Source organism: Acomys minous (genome assembly GCF_964271855.1).
Source record: "Acomys minous genome assembly, chromosome: 16".
NCBI lineage: Eukaryota > Metazoa > Chordata > Mammalia > Rodentia > Muridae > Acomys > Acomys minous.
The window spans coordinates 20,217,606-20,236,154 of record NC_140498.1 but is presented as its reverse complement, the minus strand read 5'-3'; the positions used below and the strand labels follow the sequence as shown (position 1 = coordinate 20,236,154).

Here is an 18,549-nt window from a genome sequence, read left to right as displayed (position 1 = left end):
AATTACACAATCAACCTTTTCAGAACTTAAAGCAGTTGTTCATTGAAGCCCTAAGTATGTGTCAATGGTATGACATATGTACTTTTGTTTTCCAAACTCTGCAAAATGAAACACATCCATCTGCCAGATTTTGTTCCTTTTGGTACCCCTAGGGTTATTTTTGGTGGACAATGGAGTTTGGTTGTACAAAGAGCAGGTAGGACATTTTTAAATTATGTCTTTGGCTTGTTGTCAAGTAATAGAGAATTTTTTTTCTTTAAACCTCTACTGTTAACGTGATGCTTTTCATGAATGTTGAGACTTTTAACACATTTCCTATTAGTACTTGGTCAATTTCCTCATTTCCTTGTGCCAGTGGACCTGGTAAACCTATATGAGACCGAATATCAGTAATATACAAGGTACAGTTTCTACTTCTGATAACCTGTTGCAGTTCTATAAATAACAAAGTCAATTCTGAGTTATCAGGAGTAAATTCAGCAGTTTCAATATGCAAAACAAGTCTTTCTGCATATTGAGAGTCAGTAATTATATTAAGAGATTCAGGAAAATCTAACAGCGCCATAAAGATTGCATACAATTTGATTTTTGTACTGAGGTATATGGGCTATTGATCACCTTAGTTGTTTTATCTGATTTATAACCTGCCATTCCCATCCTGTTTGCATCAATATAGAAAGTTGGTGCATCTGGATTTGGTGTCTCTATAAAATACGAGGAAAGATCCAGTTATCACCTGTCAGGAGAACATGGGCACTTCACCTGTCATCACCTGTCAGGAGGACATGGGCACTTCACCTGTCATCACCTGTCAGGAGGACATGGGCACTTCACCTGTCATCACCTGTCAGGAGGACATGGGCACATCACCTGTCATCACCTGTCAGGAGGACATGGGCACATCACCTGTCATCACCTGTCAGGAGGACATGGGCACTTCACCTGTCATCACCTGTCAGGAGGACATGGGCACATCACCTGTCATCACCTGTCATCACCTGTCAGGAGGACATGGGCACATCACCTGTCATCACCTGTCAGGAGGACATGGGCACATCACCTGTCATCACCTGTCAGGAGGACATGGGCACATCACCTGTCATCACCTGTCAGGAGGACATGGGCACATCACCTGTCATCACCTGTCAGGAGGACATGGGCACATCACCTGTCATCACCTGTCAGGAGGACATGGGCACATCACCTGTCATCACCTGTCAGGAGGACATGGGCACTTCACCTGTCATCACCTGTCAGGAGGACATGGGCACTTCACCTGTCATCACCTGTCAGGAGGACATGGGCACATCACGTCATGGCTCTGTGACTCTGAAACTGACAAAGATGAGCTGGAATTTGGTGGGAGCTGCTGCAGGCTCAGGGTTCTCGTCTCCGGATGGCATGACATTAGAAGTTTTAACTACCATTCAGTTCGGAAGTGAGTCTCAATAAAGGAAAGAGAGGAAGGTGGAGATAGGGCTTGAGGAGGAGTACTAGGAAAAGCAAGGAGAGGAAGAAGGAAGAAAGGCTGAGGCTAAGGGAGAGATGCAGGAAGGGAAAGAGGGAGGAAAGAAGTGAGAGTGGAAAGAATGGCTATAAAAATAGGAACCTTTATAAAGTCTAATTTTTTAAATCTACCAATTTTTCATAGTTTCTCAAGACAGGCCCGATTTTTAAAAAGTGACAGCAAATAAGAAAATACATTCCTGCACAAAACAAAAGACCCTGAGGTGGTTTGACAATTCGTATGTTTACACACAAACTCTTCTGAGAACCGGAAAGACACAAACTCTAGCGAGATGGAAGGGAGGTGCTTAGGAAGATCAGCAGGCCAGGGGCACGCTCTGAATAAAGGGCACAGGAGGAACTAGTTAGAACGATGAATGCCACGAGGAGGCTTTTAGGAGGATGTGGTGTGAGCTGCCTACAATTTCAGTACTATGAGGGCACAAGCAAGAGGCTCACTGTCAGTTTAAGGTCAGCCTGTGGTACACAGTGAGTTCCAGGACAGCCTGGGCTACATACAGAGCTTTCCCCCCAAATAAATATACCTTCAAAGAATGATTTGAGGGACTGGAGATGTAGCTCAGTTAATAGAGTGCTTATAGAGCAGACATGAGACCCTGACATCAGTCCCCAGTCCCACATACACTAGGCATGCTGGTGTGTGATCCCAGCCCTGTGGAGAAGGTAGCAGAAGGTTCAGCAGTTCAAATCTACAGTCGCTGGGGAGAAGGGCTTCTGGGCACGCCTGTGTAGGATTATTTTTTTCTTTTCTTTTTTTTGTTTTTAAAATAATTTATTCAGATTACATCCCGATTGTTATCCCCTCACTTGTGTCTTCCCATTTCCCCCTCCCTCCCTCTTTCACCCTATTCCCCTCCCCTAGACCTGTGACAGAAGGGGACTTCCTCCCCGACTATATGGTCACAGCCTATCAGGTCTCATCTGGATAGCCTGCTTCTTCCTCTGAGTGCCACCAGGCCTCCCAATCAAGGAGAAGTGGTCAAATAGGGAGGACCAGGGTTTATGTTAGAGGTCATCCCCGCTCTCCACACAACTGTAGAGAATGCACTGTTCATTGGTTAGATCTGAATAGAGGGGTCTAGGTTTACTGCATGCATTACCCTTGGTTGGTACAGCAGTTTGCACAGGCCTCCCTGGGTCCAGATTGGCCAGCCTTGATGGTCTTCTTGTAGGGTTCCTGGGCCTTCTAGGTCCTTCTATCTCCCCATTCTTCCATACCACTCTCACCTGGAGTTCCAATAGCGAGTCCCAGTATCTGTCTCAATCCCCTGCTGAGTGAAGACTGTCAGAGGACATCCATATTGGGCTAGTATGCAATTATAAGTGAGTATATACCATTGTGTCTTTCTGGGTCTGGGTTAACTCACTCAGAATGATCAGCCTGCAAATAAATGGAACCTCACGAAACTGAAAAGCATCTGTAAGGCAAGGGACACTGTCAACAGAACAAAGCAACAGCCTATAGACTGGGAAAAGATCTTCACCACCCCACATCTGATAAAGGGCTAATATCCAAAATATATAAAGAACTCAAGAAATTAAACACCAATAAACCAAATAAGCCAATAAAGAAATGGGGTTCAACGCTAAACAGAATGCTCAATGTCCTTTAGTCATCAGAGAAATGCAAATCAAAATGACTCAAAATGAGATTCCATCTTACACCCATCAGAATGGCTAAGATCAAAAACTCAAGTGACAGCACATTCTGGTGAGGATGTGGAGAAAAGGGAACACTCCTTCATTGCTGATGGGAGTGCAAACTTGTACAACCACTTTGGAAACCAATCTGATGCCTTCTCAGAAAACTGGGAATAGGGATACCTCAAGACCCAGCTATTCCACTCCTTGGAATATACCTGAAAGATGCCCCACCACACAAGGACATTTGCTCAACTATGTTCATAGCAGCTTTATTCATAATAGCCAGAATCTGGAAACAACCTAGATGCCCCTCAACCGAAGACTGGATAAAGAAACTGTGGTACATTTACACTATGGAATATTACTTGGCTATTACAAACAAGGAAACTTGAAATTTGGAGGAGGATTATTTTGATTGCTGTTAATGGATGTGGGAAGAGCCTTCTCAGTCAAGGGTGGGACCATTCGAGAAAAGGAAACATTCCTCCATTGTGGGTGGATTGCTAACTTGTACAACCACTTTGGAAATCAATCTGGGGTTGGGAATAGCTCTATCTCAAGACCCAGCTATACCACTCCTGAGTATATAGCCAAAAGATGCTCCACCATACAAAAAGGACATTTGTTTATCTATGTTCATAGCAGTTTTATTCCTAATAGTCAGGAACTAAAATCAACCCAGACATTTCTTGCTGAATAAGGGACAAAGAAAGTGTTTATTCCATTTGCCTAATGGAATACTACTCAGCTATTAAAAACAAGGAAATCATGAAATTTATAGGCAAACTAGAAAAAAGAGTAAGGATATGGGCTACCAGTCTTATTTAAATTTTAACATATTTGGTAAAAATCTACCCATCATCTGAACTTTGAAAGAGAAACTGAGACATACAGAAGGTTTTTTTCCTGGTTATTCTGTAATTAAGAGTCCTCTCTAAAATGGGCGGGGTGGCACACACCCTTAATCCCAGCAATAGGGAGACTGAGGCAGGCCGATCTCTGTGAGTTCCAGGCCAGCCTGGTCTACTAGGAGAGTTCCAGTACATCCAGGGCTATTACACAGAGAAACCTTGTCTCAAAAAAAAAATCCAAAGAAAAGAAAGACAGACAGACAGAAAGAAATGAGAGAGAGAGAAAGAGAGAGAGAGAGAGAGAGAGAGAGAGAGAGAGAGAGAGAGAGAGATAGATAGATATTACCATGGATGGCTGATTTAAAAATCAATATATTTGCTAAATATCTTCTCTTCATCTGAACTTAGAAAGAGATACTGAAACACACAGAAAGTTTTTTTTCTCTTACTCTATAATTAAGAATCCTCTCTAATCCAGGAGTGGTGGCACAGGCCTTTAATCCCAGCACTCAGGAGTCACAGGCCGGAGGACTTAGCGGCCAGCTTGGTCTACAGAGTGAGTCTTGCACAGCCTGGGATCTATAACAGGAGAGACTCAGTTTCATATCAAAAAACATCACAGACTACAGAGGATAATCTGTCTTGAATCAAACAAAACAAACAATTCGTTTCAGCACTGTTTGCTTCCCCAATGCCTGTGTCCTCAGCCCTTCCCCTTCTACAGGAGCACTCAGCTGCTTCTTCAGGCAGGTCTGATGGAAGGTGTTGAACCTGCCTTCACTCTAACGCATCAGAACCCGAGGGACAGTATGGGCTGCTGCCTTGAACAGAGATCCATGATTTTATGTTCAACAGTTGACAAAAAAAAAATAATTCTTGGGTTTTCTTAGTTTAAATTTACTGAGATACTATCCCCCCAGATCCTGGGCTACCCTGCAACCCACTCATGACCCCTCAGTTTCTGAGAATGCAGCCAGAAGTCCCACATTCACATTATACAATACAATGGAGAAGAAAATAAGCTGGATCCTTTAGAGCAGCAAGGACAGAGTTTATTAAGAGATTGTAAAAGGGATTTTAAGGTCCCGGACAAAAGAGAGTCAAGAGGGCTGCATGGGTGTGCACTTTGGAGACAGAGTTGCAGGGATCCAAGGCTAGCCTGCTCTACCTCATAGTGAAGGAGATCCTTGAACTCGTGGTGTGACCTCAGTGGTCTGGAATTGCTGTCTACCTCTTGGCCCTGGGCCTGTGCCAGGACACATTAAGGAGCTACTATGTGAACGCCACCATATCAGGATATGCTGCCTAGCCCACCAATGTCCCATGATGCCCTCAAGTTTTTGTCTTTGTTAAGTTTGGGTTGTGTTGAATTGGAATTTGTTAGGTTGTAGTTTTAGGTTTGAGGGTTTGGGGATTTCTTTCTATACTTTTACTTTCTTTTTCTTTCTTTCTTTTTCTTTTTCTTTCTTTCTTTTTTTTTTTTTAATCTTTTCTTTCTTTCTCCAGAATGTGAGGGCTTCCCAGCAGGCTTTGGTAATCTTAGATGACTGAGCAGTACAGCTAGGCCTATGTTGCATTTAGCAAGGTTCTCTAGAGAAATAAGAAGATGCCCCTGTTTTGAATTAAAAAAAACCTTCTAGTTCTCCAGATATAATGAGGAGGGAACTGGAAGCAAATGTCGCCCAAGGCAGGCTGGGTAAAACAGCAGATGGAGAACTCAAGCCATGAACCAAAGGCAAGCATCAGAGACGTGGGACATGGCAGGAGTCTTGGAACCTTCAAATCTTAACTTTAGTAACCTACTTCCCCCAACAAGACCACAGTTCCCAAACCAGCACAAACCGCATCCTGCTGCGGATCAAGCAGGTGAGACTAGGGACACTCTATTTACAGTTCTTCCTGTCCTAAGAAAACCTGTTCCTGATATGAGATTAATTCTCTGGATTATTTTGTGTTGTATTGTATTGTACTCTACTGTATTGTATTATATTGTATTGTGCTGCATTGCTTTGTAGTGTATTGTATAGAATTTTAGTGTAGTGTAGTGTAGTGCACTGTATCTGCACTTCCTATAGTGTCAAGCTATATCCTATCCACCTTATCCCAGCTTCCATTACCTTTGGACAACTTGAGGCTGTGAAAAGTGGAAGAAGCGTCTCTAACAAGAGGACTGGAGGATAAAATGGCAGGAGCAGCTGTCTATGGAAGCAGAGGTTGCCCTGGTGTGAGAGGAAACTCCATGCCAGGAGTCAGATAGAGACAGACTGGAGAGGGCAAGTCCCAAGACACCAGGGAATGAACCTTTGCAGATGACACTAGGCTGTCCCTCTTTACTGAAGTGACAAAGACAAGGCAGGGGTGAGTTACCATGGGCAACTTTATTTCATTTCACATTTTCTTCTCTTCTGAAGTGGAGAAAAATGATGGACGGAGCCACAGTATTGCACAATCCTGGCATTACCAGAAAGTAAACAGAGAAAAGCCACATGTCCTCATGAGCTTCTGGGTGTTATTCAGCGGTTGACCACAGCTGCTGGAAGCCTGGGTCGCCTAGGACAAAGGTGGGGTGTAGGTGTGGAGCTGACATTGGATAGCCGGGGTTCCAGGGCTCCCAGCTGGGAAACAGGAAATACCCCTGGGGCATCATCGGCACTGGGTTCCATCGAAGCTCTACAGGAGGAACAGGGGCTCCATGGTCCCCAGGCTGATATCTGGGAGCCTGAGGGTACATGAGAAGGGGGTGACCAGGCCCTTCATAGACAGGACCTGAGAGGAAGAAGAAACAGAGAGTTTGCCATAAGCAATGCGTCCTCACTCTCCCTGAGTCATGCTAAGCAATGCTCTATCCTGTGTGGCAGGGTCCACCCTGAATATGCCCAATTTCCATTCCCTTTGGGGAGACAGAGGAACCTACCCCAACAGAGAAAGCAGACTCTGATTCTTCCTATGAACAACAGAGGCCTGTGGCAAGGGGGAATTTCTATACCGTGTGCTCTGTTATATGTTCAGGAAGGACAGGCCAGCCTGTGGGCTTGAAAGGGAAAGGAATGCAGAAGAGGCTAACCTTGGACAAGGCTTTCCTGCAGATCAGAGCCCAGGATCCGGTAGAGGTCCTCCGCATAAGGAGAAAACAAGGGCTCCATCTTCCATCTCTCATTACAGAGCGTCCTGTGCAGATCCTGCAGGCTCAGCAGAAGGTGGAAACAGCTTCCCCAGCTCTTTTTCAGACCCCGCTGGTAGAGGCGCTGGCAAAGAGCCTTGGTCTTCTTGTGGATCTTCTTGCCTGGGTGGCCCACTTCCTGTTCCACTACTTCCCACTCCTGCAGGAAGACCCTGATTTCAGAGTCAGTCCATGGCCTACTGGAAGGATCTGCAAGGGAGGGAGGGTGTGATGAGTGCCGTGGATGCCACCTGTGTACACACCTTAACTTTCCTTAGGGACCCTTCCTGCTACTGACAGCACCTGAAGTGGCCTCATTCCCAGGAGGTTAGGAACACTTACTGGGCCACAGGATTACTGTCTACCCTGCACTTAATAGCATGGAGTACACGCACTTGCAAGTAAATGTACATATCTTCAGTTGCAAAAAAAACATATTTCAGAATACAAAGTGCTCTCACAGGACACATGCTACCTGGCGACCTTTCCCCAGAATAGACTCTACCCACTTCTCTTCTGAGTTGCCACTGACAGCCTCTGAGTCTCTGAATCTTAGACAAGAAAGCAAGGAACCTGGAATACTGAGTACCCTTCTATCTGTGACACAGTTGTCACTATATGGAGCCTTGCATAAGACCGTATATCTCTGGAAAAGCAAATGTGATAGAGGATTTTGGGGTTTTATCACAAAGTTGTCCCTGAATACCTGAGGGCCTTTGTCGTGCCTGCTTCCCACTCCATCCCACATTGAACTCTTCGGTGTTAATCAAACTTTCATGTTGGTTTGCTTCTCTCTGTCCAAAAATAAATAAAGCAAATATTAAAACTGTTTTCACGAAATGAGAATCTCAGTCTCTCAGCTGTGAGTGGATTCCGGAAGCCGACTCTTGCATCAAAGCATCTTTCCTTCCTGATCTACAGATGCTGATTCATGCTCACCTAAGGGGAAACCTTGGTCCTGAAGAGGAAGCAGGGAAGGCCGCTGGTGACTACTGGAGAAGTCCTCTATTGAAAAGGAAGGTAAAAAACAGAAGCACCTCTCCTCTGAGGAGACCTCTGCCCCTCCCTCCGGCTCATTTTCTGCTCACACTTTTTTCTAGTGTCCTAGTGCTAGAAATCCACTTTCAAATCTCCTCATTAACTCCAGCTGTGCTTCAAACCTGTTAAACCAGAGGAGCTCCATGAAGAAATGACTATGTGTCCAGGAGCACACAAGGAGGGTGCTTGGCAGGTGACCATCATTCCAGCTCTTTCCTGAGAGGTATGGTTCAGGAGTCAGTGTTGAGATTTAGTCCCTGTACACTGTGTATCGAGAGGCTGATTTCTGTGGCCGGGCATCAAGATGCAGTCTGAGGCAGGTTGCACGTAGTCCGGACATAGACAATGTTATGATTTTCTAAGAATCCTGCATCGATGTTGTGTAAAGAATGCTCCCTAATTACCTCTGGTTGGTCAATAAAAAGCTAAACAGCCAATGACTGGGGAGAGGAGGAGATAGGAAGGTTGGACTATCCATTGCAGTGAGGGGCAGAGAGAGAAAGAGAGAAGAAGAAGGAACAAGGGAAGGAGAGATGATGTCACCATGAAGCTTGGCCATAAGGACAGATGGAGATGAAGCAGGCAAGCCGAGACCAATATGGCAAGGAACAGGCACATGGCTGGGAAGTACCAAAACTAGCACATGTGGCTTAGAGTACATGAAGATCTGTCGAGTAATAATACTTAAGGCTTTTAATAGATCTAACAGGTCTCCCTGCAACTGTTTGAGTTCCAACAGGTGAGTAGAAAAGGCACCAATTTTTCCATATTTTCAATAGTTCAGGGTCATTCTTGGCTCTATAGTAGGTTATGAGATAGCCTTGGACCAATGAGGTAATGCCTTCAGGAAGGAAAAACCAGAGAACCAAGAACAGGGAGGGTGTAGGACGCCTGTACCTCAGCAGACTTAAGACATGGTTCCATGGTCAAGTTGTCATGGATGTGGACACAGTCCACACATCTGCCATGACCCATGCTGAATGGACACCAAATGATTTCATGTTGATATGGAATGGAGATATATGCCTTAGACACACTTTTGGGCTATAACCTTTCTGAGAGTAGGAATTGAAAGGCAGATACACCAGCCATCCTATACAAAAAGCAACAGTGGATGCCCCTACCCGCCACCTCCAAATCACCTGCATTTGTCCTCCAAAGCTTTCCTGGAGACCACAACCCAGGGTTGGGTCGGTATAGGGCCTCCACATGAGGAGAAAACAAGGCATCCATCCCTGGTTGCTCATTATGGAGAGTCCTGTGCAGATCCTGCAGGCTCACCAAAAGCTTGAAACACCTTTCCCAGCTCTTCTTTAGGCCCTGCTGGTAGAAGCACTGGAAAAGAGCAAAGAGCCTTGGTCTTCTTGTGGATCTTCTTGTCTGGGTGGCCCACTTCCTGTTCAACTACTTCCCACTCTTGCAGGAAGACCAAAGCCTTGAAGCCTTCCCTGGAGCAGTTCTCTTTAGGAGCGTCTTGAAGCTCAGGGAGGAACAGCTAAAAACCAAGTCCCAACAAAAAGCCAAAAGCCTCCTGTTTTGGTCCCGTGTATATATATATGTATATCCTCTCAGTCTGCTCAAGGATGTTTTTCAGCTGGCAACAACCGAGCTCCCCCACGAAGTGGTTTGACTTCTAAATGGTAAACATCCTGTTCTTTCACATCTAAGTGGTAAACATCCTGCTCTCTCACATCATCTAAGAGGTAAACATGCTGCTTTCTCACATCTAAGTGGTAAACATCCTGCTCTCTTCCCCATCCCACACTTGGGATCAAAACAAAAACAAGTTTAATTCCCCTATGGGTGTCCTCAGTGTCCTCAGTTGTATTGAATGTATCACAGAATAAAAGGGCTCACACAGGACAAGTGCTCTGTGGGATGTGCTTCCCACCTAGATCCTACCCACCTCCCTCCCACCGTGGCATGCACAGCCTCTGGGACTTTGGGACACAGGCAAGAAGGACACCTGGGACCACTGAGTGCAAATCTGTCCTTGCCACAGCTGTCCACATTTGGAATCTTGCACAAGCCCCTCCGTCTCAGGAAAAGGAAGCATGGTAGAAGATTTTGGTCTCTTGCTCAGAGTTGCCTCTGAGTACTTGGACGCCTTTGTCCTGCCTGCTTTCCACTCGACCCCACATCGGATTTTTTGGTGTTTCTCAAACTTCCACCTTGTCTTACTTCCCTCTGTTCAACAATGAATAGAGGAATTATGAAAACCATTTTCCTGAAACAAGAATTTCTGACTCTCAGCTGAGAGTGGATTCTGGACCCAGCCTCCTCATTCTCACCTAAGGGGAAACCTTGAGGTAAGCATGGAAGGCCTCTGGCGAATACTGGAGGAGACCCCTGTGGAAATGAAGCCTCATAAAAAATAGCAGCACCTCTCCTTTGAGAAGACCTCAGCCACCTCCTCCATTTCACTTTCTTCCCAAAACTCCTTTCTGTTTTCCTAGTGCTAGAAATCCATAGATATCTCCTCATACACCCCAGTTTTGCTTCAAACATGTTAAGGTACCAGAAGAAATCTACCAACAAATGACTAGGTCCAGGATCACACAGCAAGGGGGCTTGGCAGATGGTTATATCATCCCTGTGCTTTCCTAAGAGGTGGAGGCAAGTCAGAAGGTCAGGGGTCATTAGGTCAGGGGTCATTCTTTGCTGTACAGTGGGGTGTGGGCTAGTCTTGGCTCAATGAGATGAGGCCTTAACAGAGGAAAACCCAGAGACCCAAGAGCAGTGAGGGTACTGACTTCTATGCCTCTGCAGATTACAGACATGGGTTCATGTTCAAGGAAGCCCACCATGTCTTGCCAAGTTGTCCTGACTGTGGGCAGAGTATGCAACACCTTCCCTGAGTCTTGCTAAATGGAACCCAAGTGATTAACTAGTCATACAGAGAAAACACACATGCCAGAGAATTCTTTTGGGCTGTGAAATTTCTGAGAGGAATCCAAAGACCAGATACACCAGCCATCCTCCTGGAAACACAAGAGTGGATCTTGCCACCCCTCCAAGTCACCTGCATTGTCCCTGCCAAGCCTCAGTTTGCTCCACAGTCTTGGAACTGGGGTTTAATGTGTCCTGGTGGGTGATAGAGTCTGTAGTATGAAAATAGAGCTGGTTTTGCTTCCCTGGGCTTCTGGAAGTGTGTGGAATGTGTGAAGGAGTGTAAGCTTTGTCACAGGTGAAAGCAGTCTTGGCGGGCTTTGCCCTCAGACACACCACGGATACTCCCTGAGATTAACCTTGAGATAGACTGGGTGGAGCCATTCTGGGCCTGGAATTCAGAAAGGGACCGAGGGACTCCATATGGACTATTGTGTCTCTAATTGACCCTCAATGGGAGGCGGAGACCGCCCTTTGCACGTGAGAGACAGACAGGCGGAGAGGTCGAGAGGAGCAGCAGGATCAGACCAGACCAGATCAGCGAACAAGGCAGGACCAGCGCGCAGGCCAGAGACACCTAGGGACCCGTCCTGTGGAACGGATACTGGAAGGTTCACTCTTTTTTCCCTTTAACCTTTTTCCCTCTTGTGTAAGCTAGCTGGGTTGTATAATAAAGTTTAATTGTTAAAAAACAGAGCCAACACTAGAAGGCACTTGAATCAGACCCACCCTACCTGGATGTGTAGGGTGGATCAGAAAAGGTTAACTCTGAGCCTTTATTCCCAACTCAGGAGGCTGAGGCAGGAGGGAGCCCCAAGTTTCTAACTAAAATGTTTAGGCTTCCTAAGGAGACCCAGCCTCAATCGACTAGATCAAAGGAACTATGTCAAAATGATAATATAAACTAGTTCCGATTCCTTCATTGAGACGGGGTCTCTTTACAGAGCCCTCAGCATCCTAACTCATGATTTAGAAGCCACTGTCCACTTACTGGCTCCAGTGCTGGGATTAAAAGATAGGGGCTACCATGGATGGCTGATTCAAATTTTAACATATTTGCTAAATATCTTCCTTTCAACTTAACTTTGAAAGAGAAACTGTGACATACTGAAGCTCCCCTCCTCCAAATTAGGCTGTAATTAAGAATCCTCTCTTAGCCGGGCATGGTGGTGCACTAGGGAGACAGAAGCAGGCAGATCTCTGTGAGTTCAAGGCCAGCTGGTCTACAAGGAGAGTTCCGGAACAGCCAGGGCTATTACACAGAGAAATCCTGTCTGGAAAAAAAAAAATTCAAAGAAAAGAAAGAAAGAAACATAGGTGCTACCATGGTTGGCTGGTTTTACATTGAGCGTATTTGTTAAACATCTTCTCTTCATCTGAATTTTGAAAGAGAAACTGAGACATTCAGAAGGTTTTTCTTCCCCCATTTATTCTGCAATTAGGAATCCTCTCTTAGCCGGGCATGGTGGCACAAGCCTTTAACTCCAGCACTCAGGAGGCATTGGCAGGCAGATCTCTGCATGTTCAAGGCCAGCCTGGTCTACTAAGAGAGAATTCCAGAATGTCCAAGGCACATGGAAACCTGTAGGAGAGATAAACATGTTTTTGTGTTGATCCCAGGTGTGGGATTGGGAACAGACCAGTGAGAGAGCAGGATGTTTATCCTCTTAGAAGTCAAACCACTTAGTCAGGGAGCTTGGATGTTGCCAGCTGAAAACATCCTAGTAGAGACTCTGAGAGGAGATATATATGAGCCCAAAACAAGAGGAGAGAGAGAGAGGACTTGGGATTGTTTTGGCTGTTTATCAATGCTTCCAGAGACGCTCCTAGAGAGAACTGCTCCAGGGAAAGCTTCAAGGCTTTGGGCTCTGGCTGAGGCTCTGGGCCTCAGCTGCTGTTCCAGGTTCCAGCAGCAGCTTTGGTGGGATTGCTGGTTTGCTGAGGTCCTGCTGACTACGCCAGGAGAATCGTTCCTCGGAACTGATGTCCTTAAGGTTTCATTCTTGTGTTCTTTAATCTCCTTTTCCTATTGTTTGGGTTAGTCGGGTTGTAAGGGAGGTAGGCTCGTCTAATAAGTTCATAATAAAATACAGTTGTTAAAGAAAATTGAGCCTACAAAAACTCTGTCTGGAAAAAACAAAACACAAAAGACAAAAACAGAAGTTTAGGGCTAGCAAATACGGCTGATTAAAAATTTAACATAGTTGCTAACTATGTTCCCACATCTGAATATTGAAAGAGAAACTAAGACACACAGAAGCTTTTTCCCCCCACGGTTATTACAGTTAAGAATCCTAGCTAAGCCAGGCATGGTAGCACACGCCTTTAATCCCAGCACTGGGAAGGCAGAGGCAGGCAGGTATCTGTGTGTTCAAAAACAGCCTGGTCTACAAAGAGAGCTCCAGGGGGTCCAAGGGTATTACACAGAGAAACCCTGTCTTGAAAAAAAATTTAATAAAAATAAATAAAATTAAACATTAAGATAGGGGCTACCACGGCTGGCTGACTTAAGATTTAACAGATTTTCTAACTATCTTCCTTTCAACTTAATTTTGAAAGAGAAACTGAGGCATATCAAAGTGTTTTCCCCCCATTACACTGTAATTAAGAATCCTCTCAGCCGGGTGGTAGTGGCGCACGCCTTTAATCCTAGCACTTAGGAGGCAGAGGCAGGCGGATCGCTATGAGTTTGAGGCCAGCCTGGTCTACAAAGCGAGTCCAGAACGGCGAAGGCTGCACAGAGAAACCCTGCCTCGAAAACCCCAAAAGAAAAAAAAAAAAAAGAATCCTCTCTAAGATAATAAAATAAAACAATAAGAATCCTCTCTAGGGCTAGAGAGATGGCTCAGTGGATAAGAACATTGTCTATTCTCCCAGAGGTCCTGAGTTCAATTCCCAGCAACCACATGGTGGCTTACAACCATCTATAGTGGAATCTAGTGCCTTCTTCTGGCCTACAGATGCAGATAGAGTGTTCATACATAAAATAAATAAAAATCTTTAAAAAAAAAAAAAAAGAATCCTCTCTAAACCAGCTGTGGTGGCACAAGACTTTAATCCCAGCACTAGGGAGACAGAGGCAGGCAGATCTCTGTGAGTGCCAGGCCAGCTGGTCTACAAGGAGAGTTCCAGAACAGCCAGGGCTATTACACAGAGAAACCCTGTCTAAAAAAAAAAAGTAAGAAAGAAAAGAGAAAAAGGCAAAATAAAATAAAGATCAGGGCTTCCATGAATGGCTGCTTAATAACATATTTGCTAAATATCTTCCTTTCATCTGAACCTTGAAAGAAAACCTGGGGCATACAGAAGGTAGTTTTTTTCCTAATAATTTGTTAATTAACGATCCTCTTTAATCCGGTTGAGATGGCATAGGCCTTTATTCTAAACACTTCAGAGGCTGAAGCAGGCAGATCTCTTTGAGTTCTAGGCCTGCCTGGTCTACACAGAGGGTTCCAGTACACCCAACGTTATTACATGGAGAAACTCTGTCTCAGAAAAAAAAATTAAAAATATAGATAGGGGCTACCAGGCTGATTTTTTAAAACTTTAAACCATTTGCTAAATATCTGCCCTTCATCTGAACTTTGAAAAAGAAACTGAGACATACAGAAGGTTTTTATGTTTTTCTTTGTTCTTTTGTAATTAAGAATCCTTTCAGGCTGGAGAGATGGCTCAGAAGTTAAGAGTGCTGCCTGGTCTTCCAAAGGTCATGAGTTCAATTCCCAGCAACCACATAATGGCTCACAACCATCTACAATGAGATCTGGTGCCCTCTTGCAGGCAGAACACTGTATACATAATAAATAAATAAATCTTAAGAAAGGAAGAAAGAAAGAAAGAAAGAAAGAAAGAAAGAAAGAAAGAAAGAAAGAAAGAAAAGAATCCTCTTGAGAGCCCATCCCGTAGGCAACACAGTGGCAGAGGAAGCAAAAGAAGACGAAATTCCTGAACAGGGTCTCTGGAGTAAATGCAGATGAAATGACATCGAAGCTCTACCCAGTTCTGAGGCCCAGGAAGAGCAGCTGGCGTGGGAGCTGGACAGAGTGTGGAACAGCTAGAGCTGCCTCTCAAGACTCAGAAACCCACCCCAAGCAGAAAGAGCAGGCTGTTGTGGCAGTCTGAAAGAATTCCCTTGTCCCGGAAGAGATAGCTGATGTGGCCCTTGTTTGGGGACTAGACGGTTGTGGAGTGGCGGGAGGCCCCGCGTTCTCTCAAGGCTGCTACCCATCAGCCCAGGTCCCCCGTGTGGGTCAGGCCGCCAGAAGAAGAGCCGAAGGGTCTTGCAGGCTGCGTCCAGCAGGAGGAACCAAGGCCACTCTGGACATTACCGACGAAGAGTTTCCGTTCAATTTCTTTTAGAGTCTCTTACATTAGAGTCTCTTACATCCGCCCTCCTCCCGGGGATGACTAGGGGATTTGTCTTGAGTGCCGGACTTTCCAGGAATTCTCTCGGACATAACTGCTGTGTGGACAGGAAGTTGCTGGCTGGTGTCAGAAGAGAAACCAGCCCTACGCCCATGAGTGCATGACCTTCAGAGCTGCCATCTTTGCTCTCCTTCATGTGTTTGCTGGTGTTCTGTTCATACACTACTTTCCAGCTGCTCTCTCCTCATGTCTCCTGGACCTCTGCCCATGGTTGAATCCCCACTTCCTCTATCTCTCTCTTCTCCTACCCTGGCTGGAAGGAAGTCTGTTCCTTTTCTACTCTCTACTTAGTTATTGGCTGTTACGCTGCTTTATTGACACATAAAGGAGCAATTGGGGAGCAAATTTAGACAGGAGATTCTCATGACAAGAATTGCAACCAGGCCGGGTATGGTGGCGCACGCCTTTAATCCCAGCACTCGGGAGGCAGAGGCAGGCGGATCTCTGTGAGCTCGAGGCCAGCCTGGTCTACAAAGTGAGTCCAGGATAGCCAAGGCTACACAGAGAAACGCTGTCTCGAAAAACCAAAAAAAAAAAAAAAAAAAAAAGATTGGGGAGGTTGCACAGACTCAGCATTTGAATATTTACACAGCACATGATAACATTGTGCCTATGTATATTAGCATGACTACTGTCTGAAATCCACACTGGATTTTGTTTAGGGGAGCAAAAATATGTGGCTTGTTATCGCCAATAAACAATTATCCAGACACTTCTATGGCTCTTGTATCTCCTTCCAACACTTACGTCACCCATATCCCTTCCAGGCTCCCCACACCAGGCAGGAGAGAAAGAAGGTTAGAGGGGAAAGGGGGCACAGACCTCTTTAGACTGCTTCCTCCTCATAAGGGGCTTCAGGTACCTAAGGGCAAGTCCAGTCTTCATCATCAGACTATACAGCAATCCACCAAACCAGCAAAACAACAATCCAGCATTAGCAAACACAGCAGCAGGAACCAGCAGTGGGAACAGCACAGGGAGCAGTAGCCACCACAGGCCCTATTTATGCCCTCTCCAGAGTCCCCAGTATTAAACTATCTGCAGCTGGTAAAAGTCAGGCCCCTCCTAGAGCATGAGAAAAATCATAGTTATTGCCTGTAGACAAACTCAAGCAGCCCTATACCCCACACCTGGGATTAAACGAGAACATATTCACATAACATAACTGGCTTTGGAAAGAAACCAAAATTCTCACTAAAGCAATAGCCTCCAGCATTTCAGGGGCGAAGGGCTTACAGGTTAGAGGCAAATTTCCTCAATGGCTTTCTTAGGCACATTAATTAAATTTTAAAGCATAACTTTGGCTCTCACATTCCCCCTTGTGTTACATCTTGAGTCAAATCTTTGACTCTGTGATGGGTATCTGTTTATTTTGAGATCTAATAACCACCAGGTTAATGGTACCCAGACAGGAATTACCATCCAGTTAAGGCATTAAAGATACAGGAGCTGGGATCAGGACGGAGGCAGAGGGAGGAGGAGAATCACCAAGGAATAGGAAAGAGCCATGTGTGTCCTGAGGAGGATCTCTGAAGTCCCACGTGAAAGAAATGGCCCAAACAAACAACCTCAGCAAGGATTCTGGGATTATGTATGAGAGGTGTGGAGTTGCAGGAGAAACTGGTCCATGATGTATAATTCCTAGTGTGATAAAAAGAGCTGGCAAGTCTAAGCTTAACAAAGTTGTTCAATATAATAACAATGCAGAAAATGTATATTCCTACCTAGAGAAATTCATCCACATACTGTATTTCCGGCATCTGGAGTGAATCCCAGCCACCGCCGGGCTGTGGTTATTGAGTCGGTATCATGTCCTTCCCACTTCAGAGAGACACTTAATCATGTTCTTTTCAAATTCTTTGAGGTTCCATCTGTCTTACTTGCTCCAAGTCATCTGATGGCGCTCCTGATGTTTGGCATCAATTCTGCCATGGTCCTGGGTTGCAGATATAGGGAAAGCCTGGTGTTGCCTATATATGAAGGCATCCCAACACTGAATTGCTGGGGAGCACTGCCCTTAGGAGGGAAAGCTCTTCGCAAGGAGTTGGAAACTTAACTGTTGGAACAATGTACTGTTGACACTGGTGCTGCTAAAGGACAGAGCCTTCCTTCAGTGATGGCTTCAGTTCCAGAAAGTGTCCCAGAATATATGAGCATGCATACATGCTTTGTAAGTGATCTGAAGGGTGGCCTACAAACCCAGGCAGCAAATTTTAATATTAATGGGAGTAATGAGGTTCCCTCTCCACCCCCAAGTGTTGACTATCCATTGGATGAAGAGAAGATGTTTACATGTGCTTGGATTAGTCAAATAGTCAGTTGTGGAAATTTTTTTTGAACAAGATAATGAGGAGAAATCAATTGCCATTTTAATATTGGATTCCCTTTTACAGTGCCCAGTAGACACCAGGAAGCAACTGGCAGAGAATTTGGCAGTCATAGGTGGCACATCTATGCTGCCAGGATTTCTCCACAGATTGCTTGCAGAAAAATGATATTTGGTAGAAAAAAAAAAAGACCTTCTGATATACATGGGAGCTGCTCCGCTTCAAAAGAATATTATAATCAGACGGGCTGTACACCTGACTGATGAAAAGAGCATTTCCCACTGAGAAATAAATGTTTGAATAAATTCAGCCTTGTTTTATTCTAATTTATCAGTTAGAAGTCAGTCAATTGTACAAAGATTGTAGGATGCTTGTGTGTATGTGTGTGTGTGTGTGTGTGTGTGTGTGTGTGTGTGTGTGTGTGACTTTCATGTAACCAAAGCATTTCTGAATTTTCTCTTTGCATTAATATTTAATTATCTGACTTTTTCCTCTTGAACAGTATGGCAAAATGGTGGCTGCTTGTGATATGTGTGTATATCAATAAAATATAGTTAAGCTGTTCGGAAAAAAATGCAAGAGCCAACAGTAACTAGCAGAAACAGAAGAATCAAAGGCCCTGCAATGGCTGACATCAGAGGTCTTATGTACAGTAGCCTAAACATGAGAATGGGGACCAGCCCCTTAT

At 45.0% G+C, this 18,549-nt stretch overlaps 1 protein-coding gene and 1 pseudogene across 2 annotated transcripts; one reads left to right on the top strand and one right to left on the bottom strand.

The window, feature by feature from the left end:
• Positions 1 to 6,456: 6,456 nt before the first annotated feature.
• Positions 6,457 to 9,477, bottom strand: MSANTD5 (Myb/SANT DNA binding domain containing 5). Its single transcript, XM_084762324.1, has 4 exons — positions 9,363 to 9,477; positions 7,889 to 7,976; positions 7,087 to 7,392; positions 6,457 to 6,788 (listed from the first exon to the last, which is right to left on the bottom strand). The coding sequence occupies exons 1-4, from the start codon at positions 9,465 to 9,467 to the stop codon at positions 6,532 to 6,534; spliced, it is 756 nt and encodes a 251-aa protein (XP_084618450.1). The 5' UTR covers positions 9,468 to 9,477; the 3' UTR covers positions 6,457 to 6,531.
• A 7,646-nt stretch (positions 9,478 to 17,123) lies between these two features.
• On the top strand, positions 17,124 to 18,044 carry LOC311586352 (actin-related protein 10-like; annotated as a pseudogene). Its single transcript has one exon. The product of its transcript is annotated as an actin-related protein 10-like (transcript).
• The last annotated feature ends 505 nt before the right edge of the window (positions 18,045 to 18,549 follow it).

Bases quoted from the DNA above. Each gene is read 5' to 3' on its own strand.
- MSANTD5 (XM_084762324.1), bottom strand. From the start codon at position 9,467: ATGAGCAACCAGGGATGGATGCCTTGTTTTCTCCTCATGTGGAGGCCC. The intron at 7,977-9,362 runs GTGATTTGGAGG...ATTTTTGGACAG, and splicing joins GCTTTGGAGGACAAATGCAG to AGAGAAGCAAACCAACATGA. The intron at 7,393-7,888 runs GTATTCAGGGAC...CCTCCCTTGCAG, and splicing joins GGCACGACAAAGGCCCTCAG to ATCCTTCCAGTAGGCCATGG.